The 24,205-nt window shown below is 38.8% G+C and overlaps 1 protein-coding gene across 2 annotated transcripts in view; it reads right to left on the bottom strand.

The window, feature by feature from the left end:
• disc1 (DISC1 scaffold protein) overlaps positions 1 to 24,205 on the bottom strand; it is a 135,196-nt gene that overhangs the window by 100,042 nt on the left and 10,949 nt on the right. For both annotated transcript variants that reach the window (XM_073056675.1, XM_073056676.1), the window contains exons 2-3: positions 4,364 to 5,400; positions 638 to 707 (exon numbers count right to left, since the gene is read on the bottom strand). In XM_073056675.1, the coding sequence (XP_072912776.1) occupies positions 638 to 707; positions 4,364 to 5,400 (1,107 nt within the window). The remainder of the gene's footprint in view (positions 1 to 637; positions 708 to 4,363; positions 5,401 to 24,205) is intronic.

Below are 24,205 nucleotides of genomic sequence, written 5' to 3'. Positions count from 1 at the left end.
GGTGGATCTTATTACCCGACAGTGAGCTTTCATAATACTGGGATACTCAGATGAAGAATAATCTATGTACAGCTTCATGTATCAAAAACTAGACAATATTCAAAGTATAGCAAGCGACATTCATTCCAAACATATGTTAGGAATGACCGTGCTAATAAGAAAATTTAACTATCTCCCTTTGATATTCAAAGGCAATATCAATATCCAAATATCAACAAGCCATTATCACCACTGGGCAGAAACATAAATGGGCCTGCCTCATAAATACAATGGATACAGAAACATGTTGGAGAGTAAATTACCACCCTACTTTCCAAAGTCTACACTATCTTTAATGCACTTTAGATTAACGAAGTAATATTCATCTGAGTAAATGTTTAACATACTTCAATGTAAAGCAATCTATAAGAATAGTACTCCATGTACCACCCTAAATAGCTCCTTATTATTATATAGTGGATCATCATAAACACACATCACAGTTTCTCTCTCAGTATATCAGCTTATTTGAATTCCGATATAAATGGACACTGAGCTTGCCTTCCATGTCACTCTGGTGAAATTTCATATTTACAAAGGAAGCAGGTCAATACAAAATTTTAGAAAATGCAATTTAAAAAATCCAGCACAAGCTTACCTTTCTTATAATCATCATTCTGTACAGCATTCTTCTGAAGTTTCTGTAGCTTTAAAATCAAGGTCTGAAGCTACAATTATCAAAATAAAAATACATAAGCTAAAAGGCAGACCAAATGCAGATTTAAAAGTTCAAAGTACATTTATTATCAAAGTAATAACAAGAGGACACTGTGCATTCAGAGGAGTCTTTAATCTACATATATAGACTGGGTAAACCAAATCAGTACAAACAGCACAGAGAATGAATTCCAGTAAATTAAATAATTTCTCAAACAGTATATTAAAGAACTAACAGGGAAACATTTATCTACATCTATTCCTTAAAACGAGAAATACTTCATAAAAAGTTCTTTCCAAGGGGAGCTCTTACAGTAAAGGATCACCTGGGAAACAGAGACTAGAATAAGATGCACATTATATTAAGTCTGAAGTGATGTAATTCGATCTGATTATCAGGACTTTCAGTCTAAAGCAACCATGACAAGGTGAGAGGCAGATTGGTTTGACAAATTAGAAAACTCCAATGAAGAATGTGCCAGTGGACAGGTATTGAGCAACATTACCAAAAAATAGTGATACATATACATTCCAAGGCTCAAACAAGAACAAGAAGAAAAGAGATAACAGCAGAAATTAAATCTTAAAAGTTAAAAGCAAGCCAGAAAAAGCAACAAGCCTGAAAATCAGGAAAATTTTGAGACTTCTAAGTATAACTGATATGAAAAGGAAAATATACAAATGTGAGAGTAAACTGGCAAGAAAAGGTTCCGTAGACTTGTAAAAACAAAATGAGTAGCAAGGACAAATCAGATCCACAACAGATAAATAAGGAAGAGATTATGAAGGAACAATAAGGAAATGGCCAAGGAATTAAACAAGTGCTTTGTGACCATATCCACAGATGAAGAATCAAAAAGCCTCCCAAAAAGCTTGGAGAACTAAAAGTTCACTGGAAATGAGAAAGTTAAAGAAACTGGTGTCAGTAAAGGAAAAACTATTAGGAACTAATAAGAGACAAAACTGATAAGGCCCTAACTATCAGTGCCTCAAAATCTTTAAAGAACTAGCAATGGAGATAGCTCTGATTACTGATTTCTGAGATTGTAATCTAAAATAAAAGTTTGATGTGAAGACACATAAAAAATAATGATTGAATGGATTCAGTATCAATTTAGGAGAGCAAAACATGATTGATTAATCTGAGATTCTTTAAAGTTACATCTAGCAGAGGGGATAAGGACCAATGAAAGTGAACTATTTGGATTTTCAGAAGGCTTTCAATAAGGTCTTACAGAGGAGGTTGCTGAACAAATTTAAAGGCCAGCCTAGTGGGGGTAATACAATGTGTAAGAATTGATTAACAGATAAAAATTATAGGGACATAATAAATTGATACTGGGATTGGTAGGCTTAAGCTTATTAAATAGCTGAGGTCACTCAAGGGGATGAACAGTCATGCCCTGCTCCTATTTCTTCTAAGAACAGATATAAATATATTCAGAACACATGACTAAGAAGTGAGACAATTTACCATTTGCTTTACTTCAAACAGAAGATAGGTCAGTCATCAGTATTGTAAAAGTGCATAATTTTCAATTTCATGAACATACTCAAATGAAACCAAAAGTTCTGCTTATTCCTTAATGGGCTGTCACAAAAATTTGAATAATGTAACTATTATTTTCCATGATAAAACTGAACTGACAATCACAAACAACACCTGACAAAACTATAAATAGGATGAAAGGTAAAGGGTTGATTAACCCTGATGTATTATTAAGTTACTATTCATTACAGCTCAAGTACTCTTTAGCCTTTTGTCCAAAAGTCACTCTAAAAAAAATCAACATTTGTTAGACATTTCCATGTTCAAATTCTTCACCTTTTTTCACAATGTGCTGGCACTGAATGCCTTAAATAATCCAGAATATGTTATCACTTAGTTTATCTATATTCATGATTGTATTTATTATTTGGCTAATCATATAAACCTCACGACAGATCATTTTTGAAACCAAATTAAACATTTGTTTATTCAAAAAATCTACAAGCTATGGTAAGATTGGTGGATACCCAAGAAATTGAATTTATATTGGATATACGTAATAAGAATTCACAGGAAATAAAACCAACTGGTATTTGGGCATTGGTGTTTGATTGCAGCTTAGTTGAAGAATTCTCATTTTCTGAGTTATTTAAAACATGTTAAATCACTTCGTACTACTGAGATTTATCAAAACCAGACAAAGTGCAGAATTACACAGCTATTTTTTGATGACAAGTATTTTATAATGTATTTTAGTTTCAAAAAAAAGACAAACGCGAACAAAATCTAATGGCAAAATTTCAAAGCATTAAGTATTGAAAAGTTGAGTCACACTCTGGGCAAAGTGAAACTTGTGTGGTCTACAAGCAACTTCTCATTTTACATGACTGCCACCAGGCAATCTACCATTATTAGCAAGCGACAGCACATTCGGATAAAGTCTCGAACAATATTATAAAGAGAATAGATGACATTTTCTTAAACAAAAAATTCTGCAGATGCTGGGAATCCAAAGTAACATACACAAGATGCTGGAGGAACTCAGCAGGTAAGGCAGCATCTATGGAAATACACAAACAGTTGATGTTTCAGGCCAAGACCCTCTTCAAGCCTGGAAAGGGGGAATACACCTGAACAAAAAGGTGGGGAGAGGGGAAGGAGGACAGCTGGAAAGTGATTTGCAAAACTAGGTAAGTAGGAAAGGTAAAGGAGATGAGAGTGGGCCATGGGAGAAAGGAGGAGCTGATAGGCAGGTAGAGATGAGGTAAGAGGTCAGAGTAGGGAATAGAAGCAGGGAGGGGAGCAAGGAAATTACTGGAAGGAGAAACTGATATTCATGCCATTAAGTCAGAGGCAACCCAGACGGAACTTGAGGTGTTGCTCCTCCATCCTGAGAGCAGCCTTATCCTCAGGGTGGAAAACTAAACTTCCATAGAATTTTAAATGCATAATGCCTTGCAACATATTATTTCAACAATTTATCTAATTACAAAGTTGTAGTTTTAGACAACAAGGACTGGCCAATGGAATCAATGAGCAAATATGGTGTGGATGTAAACGCTTTATAATTAAGACAACTGGCTTTCTAATTGGTGAATGCAGCATGATAATTATTCACATCATTGTGTAAGCACATCTTGGTGTATTACAAGCAGCAGAACTACTAAACAATACTTATAGCCTCAAATTCACATATTTCAGTAATTTACAGCAGTGTTAGCAAGCAGTGATAACATTTGATTGCCACTCACCAATGACATTTCTGAGCAAGAAACAAAAGTAAACTTAAACCCAAAGAACCTTTTGTATAATGCAACCACACAAAATACAATGAAGAAAATTATTAAACTGCAACAAATATTAAGAATCTGAAGCACCAATCATTTTTCGCACTAACATAGTAGAATGTACACATACACATTGGAGTTCCTAATTTTTCAATACTGCATTCCAAAAATTAAACAAACCTTTTTTAAAACCTGTTTACAGTTATACCTAGTTACACAGTTCAAAGCATTTTAGAAAATTCTGAAAGCCTTTCCATTTTAAGTTCTTTCAAGAACGATAGTGTATACATACAGGCATTCATGGACATTTTATCTAAGAACATAATACAGCATTTATAACACGTTATAAATGCAACGGAACATTAACAAAGATATTTAAATAAATACTAGCCTTCAACTTCATTCTGTTTTCATGGAGGCAATCTTGAAGAATTGGTTCATATTTCCTCATTAAAGAATGACATTTCTGGTCAAGTACAGTGATGCTGCTCTCATACCCTGATGTTACGGATGAACCAGCAGAAGAGCCATCAGAAGTATCAGCTGAACACGCACAATTATCTGTATCTAGTGACAGCAAGTCATAATCCTGAGGACTGTTCTCTGAATTTACATCAGTACCACATTTAATGCCAACACTTTGACATGCATGCAAAGAATTGGTGTCAAAGTCCTTCCATATAGATTTGGAGCAGAATTGATTTGTTGCAAATATATTTGTATCATGGCATCGCATCGCTAGTTCAGCATTGTGAAGCGGTAAAACAAAGCTATTCTGCTGTAATTCATCTTTATTGTCAATAATAGTGCTGTTACAATTTGATGACATCTGTATGAAATTAAAGCTGGAAATAAAAGTGCCAGCTGAATCAATTTCTTTATCAATGTCCCAAAGCTGCTGTCTTTGCAAATGTTCACTGTCTACTTGTTTATTTGGACTAGTAACGGCTTGCAACTTGCTTACATCAATACTCCTTTCCTTTTTATATTGTTTAAGGCAAGCATCTTTCTTCTGCAGATTGCCTGTCAACAAATGCTTGGAATAAGTATTAATTCCGGTATAAAAGGAGCATTCTTGACTGTCAATACTATACTGACAGTTAGGACCAAGAATGTGCCGAACACTTTCTGACCCAATCATATCTGCAACCACAGGACTTCTGGCAGACAACCGATCTGAAACTGTATTCTGATTATCGACATTTTTGTTTTCCCTTGTGTGTTTACTGTTTAATCTGTGCTTCTCCTGTTTATTACTGTCAAAAGACAAGCCTGTACAACCCTTTGTTTCTTTTCCAGTATGTTGTGAATCCAAATGAATACCAGCAGGTGTGGGATGGCTTAACCTTTGTTCAACATTCTTCCACATATACCCTGGCCTCTTTGAGAGCTTTCTTTTGCAGGAGGTGACTCCAGTCAGTACTGAATCTGGAAAAAAAAGGAAAAGAACACTTGAAAAATAAAATCAGATACATTGAGCAATTATTCACAATCAATTCTGCTCTTACAATCTTTAACTATTACTTCCTCTCTTTTGCTCCGATTTGGAAGAAAGTTGCAGGGATGCCATCAATTCCCTTTTTGAATCTATAATCTGATTTCCCCTCATTTTGGGCAGTGCATTGTAGACCATAACAGTCAGAATGAAAAAAATTATCTTCTTTTCCCTCGTTTGGTTCTTTATTTTAAATTACTTTAAATCTGTCGTTTTCTAGTAGCAAGCCCTTCTGTCAAAAAAGTGCATTTTAAGACCGTAACACATAGAGCAGAATTAGGCCATTTAGCCTGTTGAGTCTGCTCCACTATTTGATCATGGCTGATCCATTTTCTCTTAAGCAACATACACACACAAAATGCTGGAGAAATTCAGCAGGCCAGGCAGCATCTATGGAATAAAAGCACAGTCGACATAAACCCTTCTTAAGGACTGGAGTACGTTTCCTCTTCACCCCATTCTCCTGCCTTCTCCCCATAATCTTTTATGCCCCGACTCATCAAGAATTTATCTACCTGCACCTTAAATACACCCAATAGCTTGGCCTCCTGTGGCAATGAATTCCACAGGATCACCCGCGCTGGCTAAAGAAATTCCTCCTCATCTCCATTCTAAATGGATGCCCCTCTAATCTGAGATCAGGCTAACTTGCCTAAAATTTCCTTTCTTCTACCTGCCTCCCTTCTTGAAGAATGGATTGACATTTAGAATCTTCCAGTCCATCGGAACCATGCCAGAAGTTAGTGGTTCTTGAAAGAATGCTTCCACAAACTCTTCAGCTACCTTTTTCAGAACCCTGGGGTATAGGCAATCTGGTACAGGTGATTTACCCATCTTCAGAACTTTCAGTTTCCTTAGCACCTTCTCCTTAGTAATGGCAAATTCACAAACTTCTGCCCCCTTGGCACTCTCAAACTTCCTGCATACTACTAGTGTCTTCCATGGTGAAGACTAATGTAAAGTAATTATTCAGTTCATCTGCTATTTTCTTGTCTCCCATTACTACCTCTCCAGCATCATATTCCAGACTCTTGTTCCTCTTTCCTTTTTTAAATCTGAAAAAAATTGTATCCTATTTGATATTAGTGACTAGCTTACCTTCATATTTTATCTTTTCCCTACTTATGGCTTTTTAATTGCCTTCTGTTGCTGCTTTTTAAAAAACTTTTTAAATTGTGTTTTCAAGTAGTTACAGAATAAAAGTATATGAAAAAAATGTATATTACCCATCCCCCTCCCCTTACCAACCCTATAGAAAAAAAAGAAGAAAGAAAGAAAAAAAAAGAAAGAGTGCCTGGATATTGGAAGATCCCCACATGCTCCATGGAGTTCGTAATAACTTTAGTATATATATTTATTTATTTCCCCAAATAACCAATTATTTCATCTTCGGAGCACCTATATATTTAATCCTGTCTTTTGTAAATAAGGGCGCCAAATTTTCAAAAATGTTTCATATTTATCTCTTAAATTATAAGTAATTTTTTCAAGTGGAATACAGCCATAAATTTCTTTCTTCCAACGATCTATACTTAAATATGTATCCGATTTCCAAGTTAACTGCAATAGCCTTTTTGGCTACTGCCAATGCAATTTTTATAAATTCTTTCTGATATTTATTCAATTTGAGTATCGGTTTTATCCCTTCAATATCACCTAGTAAAAGTAATATTGGATTATGTGGAAGTTGTATTCCAATAATTTGTTCCAATAAAACTCTTAAATTTGTCCAAAAAGGTTGAATTTTAGAACAAGACCAAGTAGAATGTAAAAAAGTACCAATTTCTTGGTTACATCGGAAACACTGATCGGATAAATTTGGGTTTAATTTATTTATTTTTTGTGGTGTAATATATAATTGATGTAAAAAATTATATTGCACTAATCTTAACCGGACATTTATTGTATTTGTCATACTCTCAAGACATAGTCTTGACCAATTTTTTTCTTCAATTTTAATATTCAAGTCACTTTCCCATTTTTGTCTTGACTTATGGACTCCTTGTTTAATTGCCTGTTTTTGAATCAAATTATACATACAAGAGATGAATTTTTTAATCTTTCCTTTTTGAATTAAAGTTTCTATTTCATTAGATTTCAGCAATAACATTGTTTGACCTAATTTTTCTCTTAAATAAGCCCTTAGTTGAAAGTAACAAAAAAGAGTGTTGTTTGATACTTTATATTTATTCTTTAATTGATCAAATGACATTAATATACCTTCAAAACAATCTCCTATATATCTAATCCCTTTTTGAAACCAATTATATAAAAGTTGATTATCCATTGTAAAAGGAATAAGTCTATTTTGAATTAAAGATCTCTTTGCTAATAAGGATTTCTTTGTCTCATCGTCAACATTTATCTTATTCCATAAGTCAATCAAATGTTTTAATATAGGAGATTCTTTCTTTTCCCGTATCCATTTAGATTCCCATTTATATATAAAATCTTCTGGTGTATTTTCTCCTATTTTATCTAGTTCTATTCTAATCCATGCCGGTTTATCTTTCTCAAAAAAAGATGCAATAAATCTAAGTTGATTTGCTTTATAATAATTCTTAAAATTTGGAAGTTGTAACCCTCCTAGATCAAATTTCCATGTCAATTTTTCCAACGATATTCTTGACATCTTACCTTTCCAAAGAAACTTCCTCACATATTTATTTAGTTCTTGAAAAAACTTCTGGGGTAGTTGTATTGGTAGTGATTGAAATAAGTATTGTAGTCTAGGGAATATATTCATTTTTATGGTATTTACTCTACCTACTAATGTTATTGGTAATACCATCCATTTATCAAGATCTTCTTGAATTTTTTTCAATAGTGGTAAGTAATTTAATTTATATAAATTCTTTATGTCATTATCAACTCTTATACCTAAATATTTTATACCATTTGCCGGCCATCTAAATTGGGTTATTAATCGACGCTGACTATAAATCTCCTTTAGTAAGAGGTAAAATTTCACTTTTATCCCAATTTATTTTATAACCTGATATTTTCCCATATTCTTCTAATCTATAGGATAATTTACGCAACGAGTGCAATGGGTTTGTTAGATAAAGCAGAACATCATCAGCAAATAAGTTAATCTTGTATTCTTCCTGATTAACTCTGAAACCCTTAATGTCTGAGTCCATTCTAATTAATTCAGCTAATGGCTCTATCGCCAACACGAATAAAGCAGGTGATAATGGACAACCTTGCCTAGTTGACCTTGTTAACTGAAATGGTGTTGAAATTTGACCATTTGTCACTACTTTAGCTTTGGGATTAGTACTTAAGGTTTTAATCCATTTTATAAAAGATACTCCTAATCCATATTTTTCCAATACCTTAAATAAAAAATCCCATTCCAATCTATCAAATGCTTTTTCTGCATCTAAAGCAACTGCCACGCTCATTTCCTCCCTCCTTTGCGCTAAATGAATTATACTAAATAACCGAGTTACATTATCTGCCTATTGTCTATTTTTAATAAATCCTGTTTGATCCATATGTACTAATTTTGGTAAGCATTTAGATAATCTGTTAGATAAGATTTTTGCTATTATTTTATAATCAGTGTTTAATAAAGAAATAGGTCTATATGATGCTGGTTTTAAAAGATCTCTTCTTTTGGCAATACTATTAAAATAGCTGTCGAAAAAGATTCTGGAAGTTTATGCGTTCTTTCCGCTTGGTGTATTAACTCCATAAAAGGAGGAATTAATAAATCTTTAAACTTTTTATAGAATTCAGGCGGAAAACCATCTTCTCCTGGAGATTTATTACTTTGAAATGATCCTAGGGCTTCTTCGACCTCTTTCAATGTAAAAGGCATATCTAATCCCTTCTGTTCTTCCGTATTTAATTTTGGAAGAGTTATTTGTGATAGAAACCTTTCTATCTTGACATTGTCATTTTGTGATTCTGATTTATACAACTCAGAATAAAAATTCTTAAAAGCTTCATTAATTTCTAAAGGTTTATAAGTAATTTTATTTACTCTTGTTCGAATTGCATTTATTGTTTTAGAAGTCTGGTCTGTTTTTAACTGCCATGCAAGAACCTTATGTGATCTTTCACCTAGTTCATAATATCTCTGTTTAGTTCTCATAATTGCTTTTTCTGTTTGATATGTTTGGAGTGTATTATATTGTAACTTCTTATTAATAAGTTGTTTTCGTTTTTCTTCTGTCATATTTCTTTGAGATTCTTTTTCTAATTTTGTAATCTCTTTTTCCAATTGATCTATTTCTATCATATATTCCTTCTTAATTTTAGAAGTATAACTTATTATCTGACCTCTCAAATATGCCTTCATTGCTTCCCACAATATAAATTTATCATCAACTGAATGTGAATTTGTATCTAAAAAGAACTAAATCTGCTTTTTCATAAAATCACAAAAATCTTGATGTTTTAGTAATATTGAATTAAATCTCCACCTATAAATTGATTCCTCTTTATCTATCATTATCATTATTAAAGGAGAATGATCTGACAATATTCTTGCTTTATATTCCACATTTTTCACTCTATCTTGAATGTTCGTTGATAATAGGAAAAAATCTATCCTTGAATATATTTTATGTCTATTTGAATAAAATGAATAATCTCTTTCTTTTGGATTAATTCTTCTCCATATATCAATCAAATTTAAGTCTTTCATCAATGATAGAGTTAATTTTACTGCTTTTGATTTTGTGACAACCTTTGTTGATCTATCTAAAACTGGATCTGGACAAAAGTTAAAATCTCCACCTATTAATATTTTATCATGTGCGTTAGCCAAATTCAAAAAGACCTCCAGTATAAATTTTACATCATTTTCATTTGGTGCATAAATATTCATAAGGGTCCATAGTTCTGAAAAAATTTGACAATGTATAATTAGCTATCTCCCTGCCGAATAAATTAATACGTTTTGTATTTTAATTGGTAAATTTTTATTAACCAAAATTGCAACTCCTCTCGCCTTTGAGTTAAATGAAGCTGCAATAACATTTCCAACCCAGTCTCTTTTTAATTTCTGATGTTCTATGTCTGTTAAATGAGTTTCTTGTAAAAAAGCTATATCTGTTTTCATTTTTTTAATGTATGTTAAAATTCTTTTTCTTTTTACCGGCCCATTAAGCCCATTAACATTGAAACTTAAAAAATTCAGTAAATTAGTCATTTTAAAAGAAATTATATTACTCCAATCTATATTACTCCAATCTATAATAATACCTAATCTTTCAACTTCCGTGCTTTCCTGGGAAATCTTTCTAAAAGTCTCCATGTTGCTATGTGTGTCCCCACCAATCATCCAGGCAGAAAGATAGAAGAAAAATAGAATATAAAGAAAAAAACAAAATACCCCCCTACTAATGTTGTGAAAAAAAAGAACACAACATTACCCCCCTCTGTTGTACGGGTCATGGCGATCGCCATGATTACACACCTGAATCCCGCAGTAACCGATCCAAAGCTCCCCAGCCCCCCGCAACATAAAAAAGTATATATAAGAAAAAAAATACTATTCTCAATTAGTATTTCTAAAATTTTGCTTTTCTCCCCTGTATTATCCTTAAATGTCCATCACTTCTGTTCGCTGTCTCTATCTTCATCTTTAATCCATTACGTTTGGAAGTCTCTATGTGTAATTAGCCAATAGATGGAAGTTTTTGTGCGAACACCTCCGCTTCTCGATAATCGGAAAAAAATCTTCTTTTTCCCTCCTCCAAAAAAATTATCAGTGTTGCTGGGTGACGCATTATAAATTTATAACCCTTTTCCCATAAGGCTTTTATCGCTGGGTTAAATTCCTTCTTTCTCTTCAAAAGGTTATAACTTATATCAGGATAAAAAAGAACTGCTTTCCCTGCTATCATCAATGGCCCGTTTCTACTTTTGGCACTTTGGACAGCTGCCTTCAGGATCTTTTCTTTATCTTGGTATCTTAAGCATTTTATCAAAATTGATTGTGGATTTTGATCAGCTTGAGGTCTTGACCTTAAGGTTCTGTGAGCCCTTTCAATCTCAATTGGAGTTTCTCCTTCCATTTCCAATTTTTCAGGGATCCATTTTTGAAAAAAATTTATTGGATCTTCTCCTTCTATATCTTCTTTAAGTCCAACAATTTTAATATTGTTTCGTCTACTAAAATTTTCAAGCTTATCAATTTTTTCCATAAATTGTTTTCTTTCTGATGTCCAGGCAGTATTCTCATCTTCCATTTTGTTCATTCTTTCAACCATGTCTTCCATTCTAGTTTCCAAGTCCATAATTCTCTTTTCCATTTTTTCCTGTCTCTTTGTCATTTTATCAAGCATAATCTCCATATTTATCATTTTTTAAAATTACTTTTAATGCGCCTAATTTACGCATTATTTGCCTCAAAGTCTTTTCTATATTTCCAGAAGAACTTTTATCTCCATCTTTGTCTGATCTTTCCAGAGAATCTGACTCTCCCTCAGATTCACTTTCACTTTCTGTTGCAGTCGTAACTGGGCTTTGTAGTTCTGGTTGCTCCCATTTGCGCATGCCCCTTCCTTCACGTTTGCGCAGTTCTCGTTGGTCTTTTCCTTTAGGAATGGCCGATGTTGCCGCAGTTTCCTGTTCCGTATCGCCGGTGGTATAATGTACCTGAGTCCGCTGTTCTTTTGTAGAAGTGGGCCTTGATTCTGCTCCAACTCCCGTTGTCTTCCCGGTAATAGTTTTCTTCATCTTCTGTTTTTGAGGCATAGCTTGAAACAATCCGGAGTAGTTTATAAGTAACTTTTAGAAAGTATTGATTAACTTTTCTTCACTTAAACATTAATTTATTGATTTTTTACGGGAGAGCTGGGTTCCAGCGTCTCGATCCTACGTCATCACGTGACGTCCCCTGTTGCTTTTTAAAGGCTTCCCAATCCTTTAATTATCCAATAATTTTTGCTCTGAGATGTCCTCTTTTGCTTTTATGTTGGCTTTACCTTCTTTTTTTAGCTACACCTGTATCATCCTGCCTTTAGAATACTACTTCTTCTTTAGGATGTATCTATCCTGTCTCTTCTGAATCTCCAGCCATTGCTGCTCTGCTGTCATCTCTTCTAGTGTCCCCTTCCAATCAACTCCTCTCCCATGCATCTATAATTCCCTTTACTCCATAGTAATAATGATACATTTGACTTTAGCTTCTCCCTCTCAAACTGCAGGGTGAATGCTATCATTTTTTGATCACTGTCTCCTAATGGTTCCTTTACCTTAAACTCCCTAATCAAATCCGGGTCATTATACAACACCTAATCCAGAATAGCTGATCCCCTAGTGGGCTCAACCACAAGCTGCTCTAAAATGCCATTTCATAGGCTCTCTACAAATTTTCTCTCTTGGAATCCCAAATCAGCACCAACCTGACTTTCCCAATCTACCCGCATATTGAAAATCCCCCATGACAATCGTAACATTGTCCTTTAGGCATGCATTTTCTCTCTCCTGTTATAATTTGTAGCCCATATCCTGGCTGCTGATCAAAGGCCTGTATGTTACTCCTATCAAGGGGTTTTAACCCTTGCAGTTCCTTAACTCTACCCACACCGATTCTACATCTTCCAATCCTATGTTACCTCTTCCTAAGGATTGGATTTCATGTTTTATTAACAGAGCCTCACTAGCCCCTCTGCCTACCTGCCTGTCATTTCAATACAACGTGTATCCTTGGATGTTAAGCTCCAATCTATAATTTTCTATCACCAATGACTCAGTGATGCTCAAAACATCATATCTGTCAATCTCTAAATGCACAAGATCATCTACCTTATTCTGTATACTGTGTGCATTCAAATATAACACCTTTAGTCCTGTATTCATCACCCTTTTTGATTTTGTCCCTGTTACACTGCAACCCATTGTACTGACTGCAATTTTGCTCTATCATCCGGCTGTCCTTCTTAACTGTCTTATTAAACACTGCCTTTCTTTGTATCCCAACTGCCCCATCCTCAGCCCTATCACTGTTTTCCATTCCCCTGCCGAATTAACTTAAAATCTCCCCAACAGTTCTAGCAAACCTGCCTGCAAAGGCATTGGACCCTAGGGTTCAGGTGTGAACCATTCCTTTTGTACCAGTCATACTTTCACCAGAAGAGATTCCAATGATCAAGAAGAAATCTGAAACCTTGCCCCCTGCACCAGTTCTTCAGCCATACATCCATCTGCCAAATCATCCTATTCTTGCCCTTACTGGCACATGGCACAGGCAGCAATCTGGAGATTACTATACTGCAAGTCCTGCTTTTCAGCTTTCTACCCAACTCCCAAAATTCTCTTTTCAGGTCCTTTTTCTATCTATGCCAATGGTGCCAATATGTACCAAGACTTCCGGATGCTCCCCCTCCCCCTTTAGAATGTTGTGGACCTGATCTTGTCGTGGTTTCTCGTGCCCCACAAATGACCAAGAGACGCAGAAGGTTCTTCAAGAAGGGTTAAACTTTAATTTTCAAATCAAAGCTGAGACAGTCATTGAGCTAGTCGCTGATTGCCCCCCGATCCTCAGACACAGTATTTTTTATAGCAATCTCCTGGTCCAGTTGCATTAGCATATGTAATCGGTCTATAGTTGCGTATCACATGTACCACACGTACATCTTGCCACCATTGTTTCTACCAATTGACTTAATTACCGTAGATTCCGGACTACAGAGCGCACCTGATTAAAAGCCGCTGGCTCTAATTTTAGAAAGAAAATCAATTTTTTACTTGTACAGACCGCACCGGATTTTCGGCCGCAGGTGTCCCACGTTGTAATATGAGATATTTACACAGAAAGATATTACACGTGAGGATTTTTAAACTTTTAATTAAATCCATATGGTAACATAAACAAATACATATTGCAAATGCTTTTTTTCGAACCGTGCCTGTAACGCGGCTACTTTTAAATATACGTTGCGTATTCTTTTTTACTGAACAACATTCCAATATCTCCTAACGACTGGTAAAAAATATACATACTGCAGCCTACCAGGAAAAGTTATTGATCGCCTTTAACTTAAAAGCAGCGTTTTGGCTCCGCCGCTCGCCCCCCGCCGTCCCGTTTATTGCAAACCGGCATTTTCCCACAAGACGCGGCGAAACCGGGTATGACGTCATAGCATCCCGCGATGTAGTACAGAAAACAAATATAGTTAAAACTCTTCTAACTTTAACTAGAAAATGAATTACTAAGCGAAAATATTATAAACTAAATAACTGCCATAAAGGCAGCACAATGCTTTTCTTCGAGTGTTTTCCATGTTGATGAGGGTGAGTACAAATGACTGATTTACAATAATTTAATTGTGAAAGTGCGCTTGATTTATCGTACAATTTCATTGGACCTCTGTGAACTACTCATCAATTTTATTGGTCTACTGTTACGAGGCAAAATGTTTTTGGCGGCATGAAAAAAAAACATGCATTAGCCGCACCGTATTAAAGGCCGCAGAGTTCAAAGCTGTTCAAAATGTGGGAAAAAAGTAGCGGCTTATAATTCGACATCTACAGTATGTTCTAATCTACATCTCTTAGCTACCTCTCATTAACACACCATTGTCTTCTACATTCTTAAGATTTCGTGACTTAATCATGTTCTAATCTACATCTCTTAGCTACCTCTCATTAACACACCATTGTCTTCTACATTTTTAGGATTTCATTGTCCTACTAAATTGGGTACATGCATAGCAAATAGCAAGTTTAAAATGTATACTTTTATACTCCAATATATCCCCCCTTTGAGGGGTCTCACACAGAGAAAAGACTAAGAGTCTGCGCACAAAAGCCCCAATAAACTCAAGCACTTATTCCCAAATCTCGGGTTAAACTATAATTTTCTGCGCCAAGACCTCAAAGTATTCTCTCCCTGTTACCCTGGGCCGCTGAGCCAAAAACCTGTCCCTCTGTATCTGAGACAGGGAAAAAGACTCAGCAGCCCTTACAATCTACTCCCACACTGTCGTTTTGCTCCTGTTCATCCTGCAGGTGTTGTAGACTGTAATGATACATTTTCGGTGTTTCTTTCTCCACTAAGCTTGCTTCAGTAATTGCCACGAGCATTGGAAATTGTTTGGTTGCAGCACGCACTACAAGAGATTTGAGACAAGGAAGAAAACAGCACAGCACAAACGCACAGCTCAACAATATAATACTGACAGTTATTGCTATTTTAGTCAGCCATGCTCCCCATCCTCCGAGTCTACTTTCCAACCAATCAAAGAACTGATGTTCAAATTGATGTTCTGTTTGACCTCCGCCCGCAGATTCTTTAATTTATTCATTGCTCTGGTGAAAGACCCTTCTGGGCTAGTATTGTTCGGTATGAAAGTGCAGCATTGTTCTCTAAACATTACACACACACCCCCTTTTTCTGCCAAAAGCCAATCCAGTACCTGTCTGTTTTGCCACGCCACCGTGCTAGTTGCATCTAGCTGTTGCCCCAAGGCCTCCAGTGCATCATCGGTGTAGTTATGAATCTCTGTTGATTGTAGTATATATAGTTTATCCATTCAACATTTTTGCTTACCCCTATCACAGGTATGATAGCTTCCCAGTGAGCATCTCATGCGGTGTCAGGCATGTCACTCCATTAGTTTGCATGCGGTAACTCATCAATGCTAATGGTAAAGCATCGACCCAATTAAGTTTAGTGTCTGCACAAATTTTGTTTAGTTTGCCTTTCAGGGTTCCATTAATTCTCTCTACCATGCCCTGTGACTGAGGGTGGTATACACATCCAAATCTTTGCTTTATCCTCAGCGCCTGTAGTACCAGTTTGACCACTTTCTGGATAAAAGCTGAACCATTGTCTGAGCTAACTTCTGTAAGTATTCCAAACCTTGGGATCACTTCATTTGTCAGAAATTTTACCACTGTCTTTGCCCCTTTATCTCTTGAAGGTACCGCCTCCACCCATCTGCTAAATCGATCAATTACTACCAGCATGTATCTTTTCCCTCTCACTGTCTTTATCATGTCTACGTAATCGATCACTAGATGTTTAAATGGTCCTTCAGGTACAGGAATGTGACCTATTGGGGTTGTAATTCCCTTCCGAACATTATTCTGTGCGCATACCTCGCACTGTGACAAGACAAAGTCCACTGAAGCCTGTAAATAAGTTGACCAAAAACCATCCTTCTTTATTTTCTTTATCACTTCCCCCCTTGCACAATGGTCCATCCCATGCACTTCTGAAATCAGAATCGTCAGTAGAGGGGTGGGTGCTACTAACAAACCGTCTTCCGTGCTCCACAAGCCTTCCGGGTTCTGCTTGGCCCCCCTTTTTCTCCACATTGTCTGTTCTGCCAAAGTTGCCTTACCTTGTATCTCAATTAGGTCCTCTACCTCAGGTTCTGGAGTTAGGCTTACCTGGGGGGCAATGACAGCTGATGTACATCCAGACGCTTTTCTGGCTGCCTCGTCCGCAGCTTGATTTCCCTTTGTTATTACATCATTTCCCTTTTTGTGTGCCTGGCATTTTACTATAGCCAATGCTTTAGGTTTCATTATGGCTTTTATTAAGTCTAGAATCTGCTGACAATGTTGTATGGGATCTCCATTACTTTTTTTAAAACCTCTCTGCTTCCACACTGCCCCGAACAAATGGCATACTCCATGAGCATATGTTGAATCAGTATAGATGTCTACTTTCTCACCTTCCATCATTTCACACGCAGCTGTCAGGGCTTTGATTTCTGCTAGTTGGGCGGAACACGGTTGGGGACAGGACTCCATCCTAATAATCTTATAGCTCGACTGATCCTGCTGCACTACTGAGAACCCTGCGTGATTTCCATCATAATCCCTATAACAAGAGCCATCTACAAACAGAACCTTTTTATCTGCATCCTCTAGTGGTTCTGACCGTAAATCTGCTCTCAATTTGGCAAATGCCATCGTCTTCCCTACACAATCATGGGGTTCTCCTTCATAGTCCAAAGGGACAAAATCGGCTATCTCTGTATAGTTATATCTGGAAATGTCAATAGCATCTGATACGCTGCTATCCTGGCTGGCGTCAGCACAAATTTCCCCCTTTCTAGCAATTCTGCTACTTTGTGGTGTGTGTACAGAGTCACAGGATAGCCCAGGGTTACAGATGATGCCTTTTCATATGCATAGTACCACCTCATCTAGTCTCGTACTGTAGTATGCTATCAGCTGCTTTGCTTTTCCTGTGCCTGTCTCTTGTGTTAGAACCGCTGTGACATAACCCTCCTGTCGGTTGGATACATACAAATGAAAAACCTTCTCGTAGTCAGGCAAAGCTAATGCTGGTGCTGACTGCAATTCCTACTTAATAGTATTGAAAGCTATCTCCGCCTCTCCATTCCACTGTAAACCGTTCTTCAAATTTGTATGTCCTGCTTCTTTCATTATCTTTCTCAAAGGTACCACAATCTCAGCATATTCTCCTATCCAATCTGAGCTGTACCCTGCCATTCCCAAAAACGTCATCATCTGCCCTACAGTCTGGGGTTTTGGGGCCTTAGTTATTGCCTCAATCTGATCTGGTGCTATCGCCTTCACTCCCTTGGATATTACCCTGCCTAGGTATTCCACTTGCTGCGTGCAAAATTGCAGTTTCTTTTTGGATACTTTATGTCCTCCGTGCGCTAGCTTCTCTAACAGAGTTATAGTGTCCTGCTCACACTGTTCCTCGCTGTGGGAGCAAATCAACAGGTCATCCACATACTGTAACAATGTACTTTCCAATGGCATGCCCTCTAGGTCTGCCTTCAATACCTGATTAAAAATGTGTGGTGAATGTTTAAATCCTTGCGGCATTCTGGTATAGGTATACTGAGCACCTCTGTAAGTAAATGCAAACAAATACTGACACTGATCGGCTAGAGGAATGCTGAAGAAAGCCGAACACAAATCAATCACTGAAAAGTAACTTGCTTCTGGTGGAACATTAGTCAAAAGCGTGTGTGGGTTGGGGACTACCGCTGGCCAGTCCTCTACCACATCATTTACCGCTCGCAAGTCATGCACCAATCTCCACTTAGATTTATCTGCTTTTAAGACCGGCAGCAACGGGGCATTGCATGGACTGTTTGTTCTTTTAAGCACTCCTATTTCAAGCAACCCCTGCATTGTCGATGCTATTCCCTCTACTGCTTCTGGTCTTAGAGGGTATTGTGGTCTCCTGGGTGGAATTGCTCCCCTTTTCAGCTTTATTTCCACCGGACTAGCTGTTTTTATTTTCCCTACGTCCGTGTCATGCTGTGACCACAGAATAGACGGCAACTCATCTAACCTTTTATCTTTCTGCTGGCCTCTTTCCTTTCCCAGCAAGGGGAGGTGTGGTTGGGGAGTTATTTCGACCTCTCTCACTGTCCCTACCATATCTACACTTACCATTATTTTAATGCAATTGTTGTCTTCTGATATCCACACCTCTGGCGTGATTTTCCTCCACACTGTTACAGTTTCAGCACTCTTAACTAAAGGTCCTAAGACTTTAGACTGATATCCCTTATTTATCAACAACGTTACGTGGGGCGCAGCCTCCGTTATCCTGTACCATTTTTCTAAAAAGGTGTTCCACTTAACTTGTAAAGCTGCCCCTTGCTTTCCAATTATCATAGCCTCCCCTTCCAGGTGCTGTTGGGTACATATCTCCAGGTGCCACTTCTCCTCTAACTCCCTGTTCTGAGTCTCGTCAAAAATCACTGTACAATGTAGCTCAGATTTGGGCATTACAGCCCTGGGTAATATAACCTGCACGCCCTTTTTCCATTTTTCCCAGGTTTCCTGAATCTGATCTGCGATGTCTCCTATCCAAAAGACATTAGCCTTCTTGTCTTGCACTATCAATTGAGCCCCTGCTCTTTCCACACTCAGCCCATTTCTGGTGCATTCTAATTTTAATTCCAGTTTCAATAAGGCATCTCTACCTAACAAATTAATCGGAGTTCCTTTAAATACTAGCACTGGCAAAACAACTCCTTTATTTCCCATTCTCAACCGCACTGGAGCCGTGCACTGTGTCAACTGTGTTTTCCCCGAGAACCCTCGGTGAAGGGCATACTGTGGCTGTACACAAGTGTACGTGGCTCCAGTATCTATCATCATTGGTGTCAGTTGCCCTTCTAACATAACCTGAACAATGGGTTCCTCATCTGCCTCCCTTGTTATCATTGGGTAATGTCCCTTCCCACTGAAGTTCTCGGGGCACCCCTAATACCTCGCAGAGGGGTTCACAGGTCCGCTTGGGCCTGTGGGGGCTGGTCCTTGGCTAAACTTTGGTTCCCTTCTTATCGGTTCCTGCTGGTGTGTGACAGGCCATGGTGTAAACAGACAATCTCTTCTCATGTGACCTGGCTGATTACATTCCCAGCACAATCTCTCTACCTCTCTTTCCCCCTGTTTCCTCACTGGTCCCCTCTGCCCATAGCTCCTCTGTCCCCCTCCTTGGGACTTCCAGTCCTGTCTGGGCTGTTTGAATTTAGTCTGTTCCTGATAGGGCATTTGTGGGAATGCTCCCCCAAAGACAATTATTGGCATGGGGTTTTCCAGCCCTTGTCTTATAGTATGATCGGTCCCTCCATATAGCAGTGCTTTGTCCAGTTCGATGGCTGTACTCGAACCGGTGGTTGCTGGCAGCATCTTTTTGTTTTTCTCATTTTCCTTCTTTCTGAGTTCTTCGAGCTGCATTTGTATTAACTTTCTTTGCACCTCTTCCTGCTGCTCAGCCAACCTTGGTTTGTCTTTCCGGTATTTCTCAACCGCATGGACTACGTGGTCTCTAAATTCTTGTGGGGTCATTGACGTCAGCCCAACCACTTCCTCCAGTTTGGATTTTACTTGCGGAGGCATTGCATCCAAAATGCTATGTCGGAACAGTGAGGTCATAAATAAGCTATTCTCCACCTCTTGCTCAGTCTCCAGTCTCCACCTTTTCAACTGGTTTTCTATGTAGGCTGCTGGGTTTTCAGTGTCTCCCAGTGGATCCCCTTTTAAGGCTTTGGGGTCCACTTTGGGTGGATAAAGCTTTCTGAGGGCCTGCCATACCCTCTTCCTCACTCTGTCAAACCCATCTCCATCAGTTCTTGGGTCGTTCGAGTTTACTCTGCCAGCCATTTCCATTAGTTCGTTAAATTTGGAGGTTCCCATCAACCTTATCAACAGTGCCTTCAAATCTCCCATAGCCAATAATCGTCCCGCTGTTTCTTCTTCAAAGGCTCTAATCCATTTCCCTGCTCCTTCATGTAGATTGGGCAGAGAGTTTTTCAGCCCTTCTAGGTCCTGGGATCCCCAAGGGATATACTGCACTTGTCCTGATCCTTTTACTAACAACAGCATCATTCTTCCTCCTTCTTCCCACCTGCCCTGGCTCTCCTCCTCACCTGACTCCCCATCTGTCTCAGGGTATGTCTTTACTGCCTCCCACACAAATGTCTCCGGGGTCTTGCTCTTCCCTCGGTCTCCCTGTGGAGTCCTTCCTTTCTGTCTTGATTCAATACTTGGTTGGCCCCTGGAGTATTTTTCGCATCTCTTCTGGCAATCCCCTCTTAGTAACTTATCTGGCTCTCTCTCTACTTCTGCAAGTCGCTTCCCTACTGCCTCCTTCTGCTCTTCTAGGCTTCTGCCTCCTACCTCTTCCCCACAAATTCTCACATCCTGTCTCTCTCCACTTAACACTTGCTCCTCCAATGAGTCACCTTCTCTTTCTTCCTGTCCATGTCTGTACACCTGTGGCAGGGACTCCTCATGATCCTTACTCGTGCTTGATTCCCTTCCCTCTTGTGTTTCCCCAAGACTCTCATCTCCTATCTTTTTTCCACTTCCTCTTGAATGCCTCATCTCTTCCTGCCCTGATGAGCCACTTTCCTTTCTAGTCTGTTTATTTCTATAGTATAACCGATACTCCTCATACTCCTTTTCCTCTCTTAAGTATTTCATCCGTTCAATCCCTTCTTCCATTTCTCTCTGTGCCTGTTGCACCTTTATCCTTTCTGCCTGTATCTCCTTCCATATCGCCGCTTTTTCCTTCTCGTATTGTTTTTTTTCCTCCTCATTATCCCAAACTTGGACTTCTCCCTGCATGTTTACTGTTCCCGTCAGCAGGGGGCACTGCTTAGGGGTTCCTTCCTCATTATAGGGAAGGGGTTTTTCTGTTTCTTTCGCATCCGGGTACGGAGCTGAAGCCAGCTTCTCACCGTACCCTCCTCTCTCTCTAACAGGCTGTTTTTCCAGCACCTTAGTGTCTTCCTCGTTTGTAATCAATATTCCACCTGTCCTCAGCCTTTCTCCCTCCGTTCTGAAGAGTTTTAGCACTTCCATTTCTCATTCTCTTTTTTGCCCTCTTTTCTTAGATTTATCTTTTGGTTTGTAATTTTTAATTAGTCCCTCCATTTCTTCGCACAAACTTACATCAAACGTTCCTTCTCTTGGCCACTTTGTGACCAGGTTTTTGGTTCTTTTTTCCCATTTTTCTGAAGTTTTTGTGATCTCATATTTAATTAACGGGAATTTTTTGCTCAGAATCTCTACTACCGTTCCTTTACCTGTCATGTTATTCTCTCTTTTTAAGGTATTTCAGAGATTCACAGTTTGTTTACTGGATAATATTATTTACTCTAATTCTATGCCTAGTCTATTAACTTGCTCTTTGCACCTCATCTGTTCAGACCCTTATCTCTTAAGGCGGTATCCACGAGGATTTTCTACTCTAATTCTATTCTATTTTCCTTTCCCTGCCCGTTCAGCCCTTCTTTTCATACGAAGCGGTACCCACAGGGATTTACCAACACCACATGGACTTTTTCTTAACTTAACTTCTTATTAACTTATTTGTACTTACCCTCAACTGCAGTGTTCTTGATCAATCCTCTGAGCCTCCTCTGTTAACCCCCAATTCTGCCAGATTCTTTGGACCGGAGAGACCCTTCGGCAGTGGTTCCACACTTCTGAGACTCCAAGACCTCCCCAAAGCCAACAGAATTCTTAGTCCAAATTGTCGCAAAAAGCGCTTACCTTTTGTTTGGGTGCACCCTTAATTCTGTTAGCCTTGTGGGGGCCCCTAGAGGACTGGGAAGCGTCCCCAATCTGCCGTTTCCTTTCCGCGGGTCTCTTTCTGGTCCTGCCACGGTCGCCAATTTTGTCGTGGTTTCTCGTGCCCCACAAATGACCAAGAGTCGCAGAAGATTCTTCAAGAAGGGTTAAACTTTAATTTGCAAATCAAAGCTGAGACAGTCATTGAGCTAGTCGCTGATTGCCCCCCCCCCCCCCCCACCCCGATCCTCGGACACAGCATTTTTTATAGCAATCTCCTGGTCCAGTTGCATTAGCATATGTAATCGGTCTATAGTTGCGTATCACACGTACCACAGGTACATCTTGCCACCATTGTTTCTACCAATTGACTTAATCATGTTCTAATCTACATCTCTTAGCTACCTCTCATTAACACACCATTGTCTTCTACATTTTTAGGATTTCATTGTCCTACTAAATTGGGTACATGCATAGCAAATAGCAAGTTTAAAATTTATACTTTTATACTCCAATAATCTGAGACATCCCAGATCCTGGCACCTGGGAGGCAACATACCATCCAGGTGTCTCTATCATCTCCCCTTCTCCCTCCTTCCCCTCTGAGCCACAGCACCAGACTCAGTGCCAGAGACTCAGAGCAGAGAACCTTCTTCAACAGGTTCGACAGCACAATCTCATCCTCACCGCAGAAATCCACACCAGGCTTACTTCCCTCACAGGAAAATAGCCACTCACAGGAGACCTTGCCCACGCCCAGGATTACGGCTGCACAGGTGGAAGGTCAACTGAGGAAGATCTGTACCAGCAAGGCGGCTGGACCGGATGGAGTTTCCCCACGATTACTGAGGGCCTGTGCGACTGAGCTGGGAGAACCACTACAGCGCATCTTCAACATGAGCCTGGAGCAGAGAAGAGTACCCAGACAGTGGAAAACATCCTGTATTGTCCCGGTACCGAAGAAACCACACAAAAGAGTTGAATGACTTCAGACCTGTTGCCTTGACGTCGCACGTGATGAAGACCATGGAGCGGCTGATAATACAGAATCTGAGGCCACAAACCAGGCACGCCCAGGATCCTCTTCAGTTTGCGTATAAGGAGAAGGTGGGAGTGGAGGATGCTATCACGTATTTGCTGCACAAATCACTCTCTCACCTAGATGGGGTCAGTTGTGCTGTGAGGATTACATTCCTTGACTTCTCTAGTGCCTTTAACACCATCCAGCCCAAGATCTTAAGGCACAAACTAACGGAGATGGGAGTAGACTCTCACATGGTGGATTGGATAGTGGACTACTTGACAGATAGACCTCAGTATGTGCGGTTGGGAGACTGTAGGTCTGACACAGTGGTCAGCAGCACAGGAGCGCCGCAGGGAACCGTACTCTCTCCGGTCCTGTTCACCCTGTACACATCAGACTTCCAATATAACTCGGAGTCCTGCCATGTGCAGAAGTTCGCTGATGACACGGCCATAGTGGGGTGTGTCAGGAATGGACAGGAGGAGGAGTATAGGAAACTGATACAGGACTTTGTGATATGGTGCAACTCAAACTACCTGCGTCTCAATATCACCAAGACCAAGGAGATGGTGGTGGACTTTAGGAGATCTAGGCCTCATATGGAGCCAGTGATCATTAATGGAGAATGTGTGGAGCAGGTTAAGACCTACAAATATCTGGGAGTACAGTTAGACGAGAAGCTAGACTGGACTGCCAACACAGATGCCTTGTGCAGGAAGGCA

Source organism: Hemitrygon akajei, chromosome 9 (genome assembly GCF_048418815.1).
Source record: "Hemitrygon akajei chromosome 9, sHemAka1.3, whole genome shotgun sequence".
Taxonomy (NCBI): Eukaryota; Metazoa; Chordata; class Chondrichthyes; order Myliobatiformes; family Dasyatidae; genus Hemitrygon; species Hemitrygon akajei.
The sequence above is the reverse complement of the archived record's forward strand: the minus strand, read 5'-3'. Positions and strand labels throughout refer to the sequence as shown.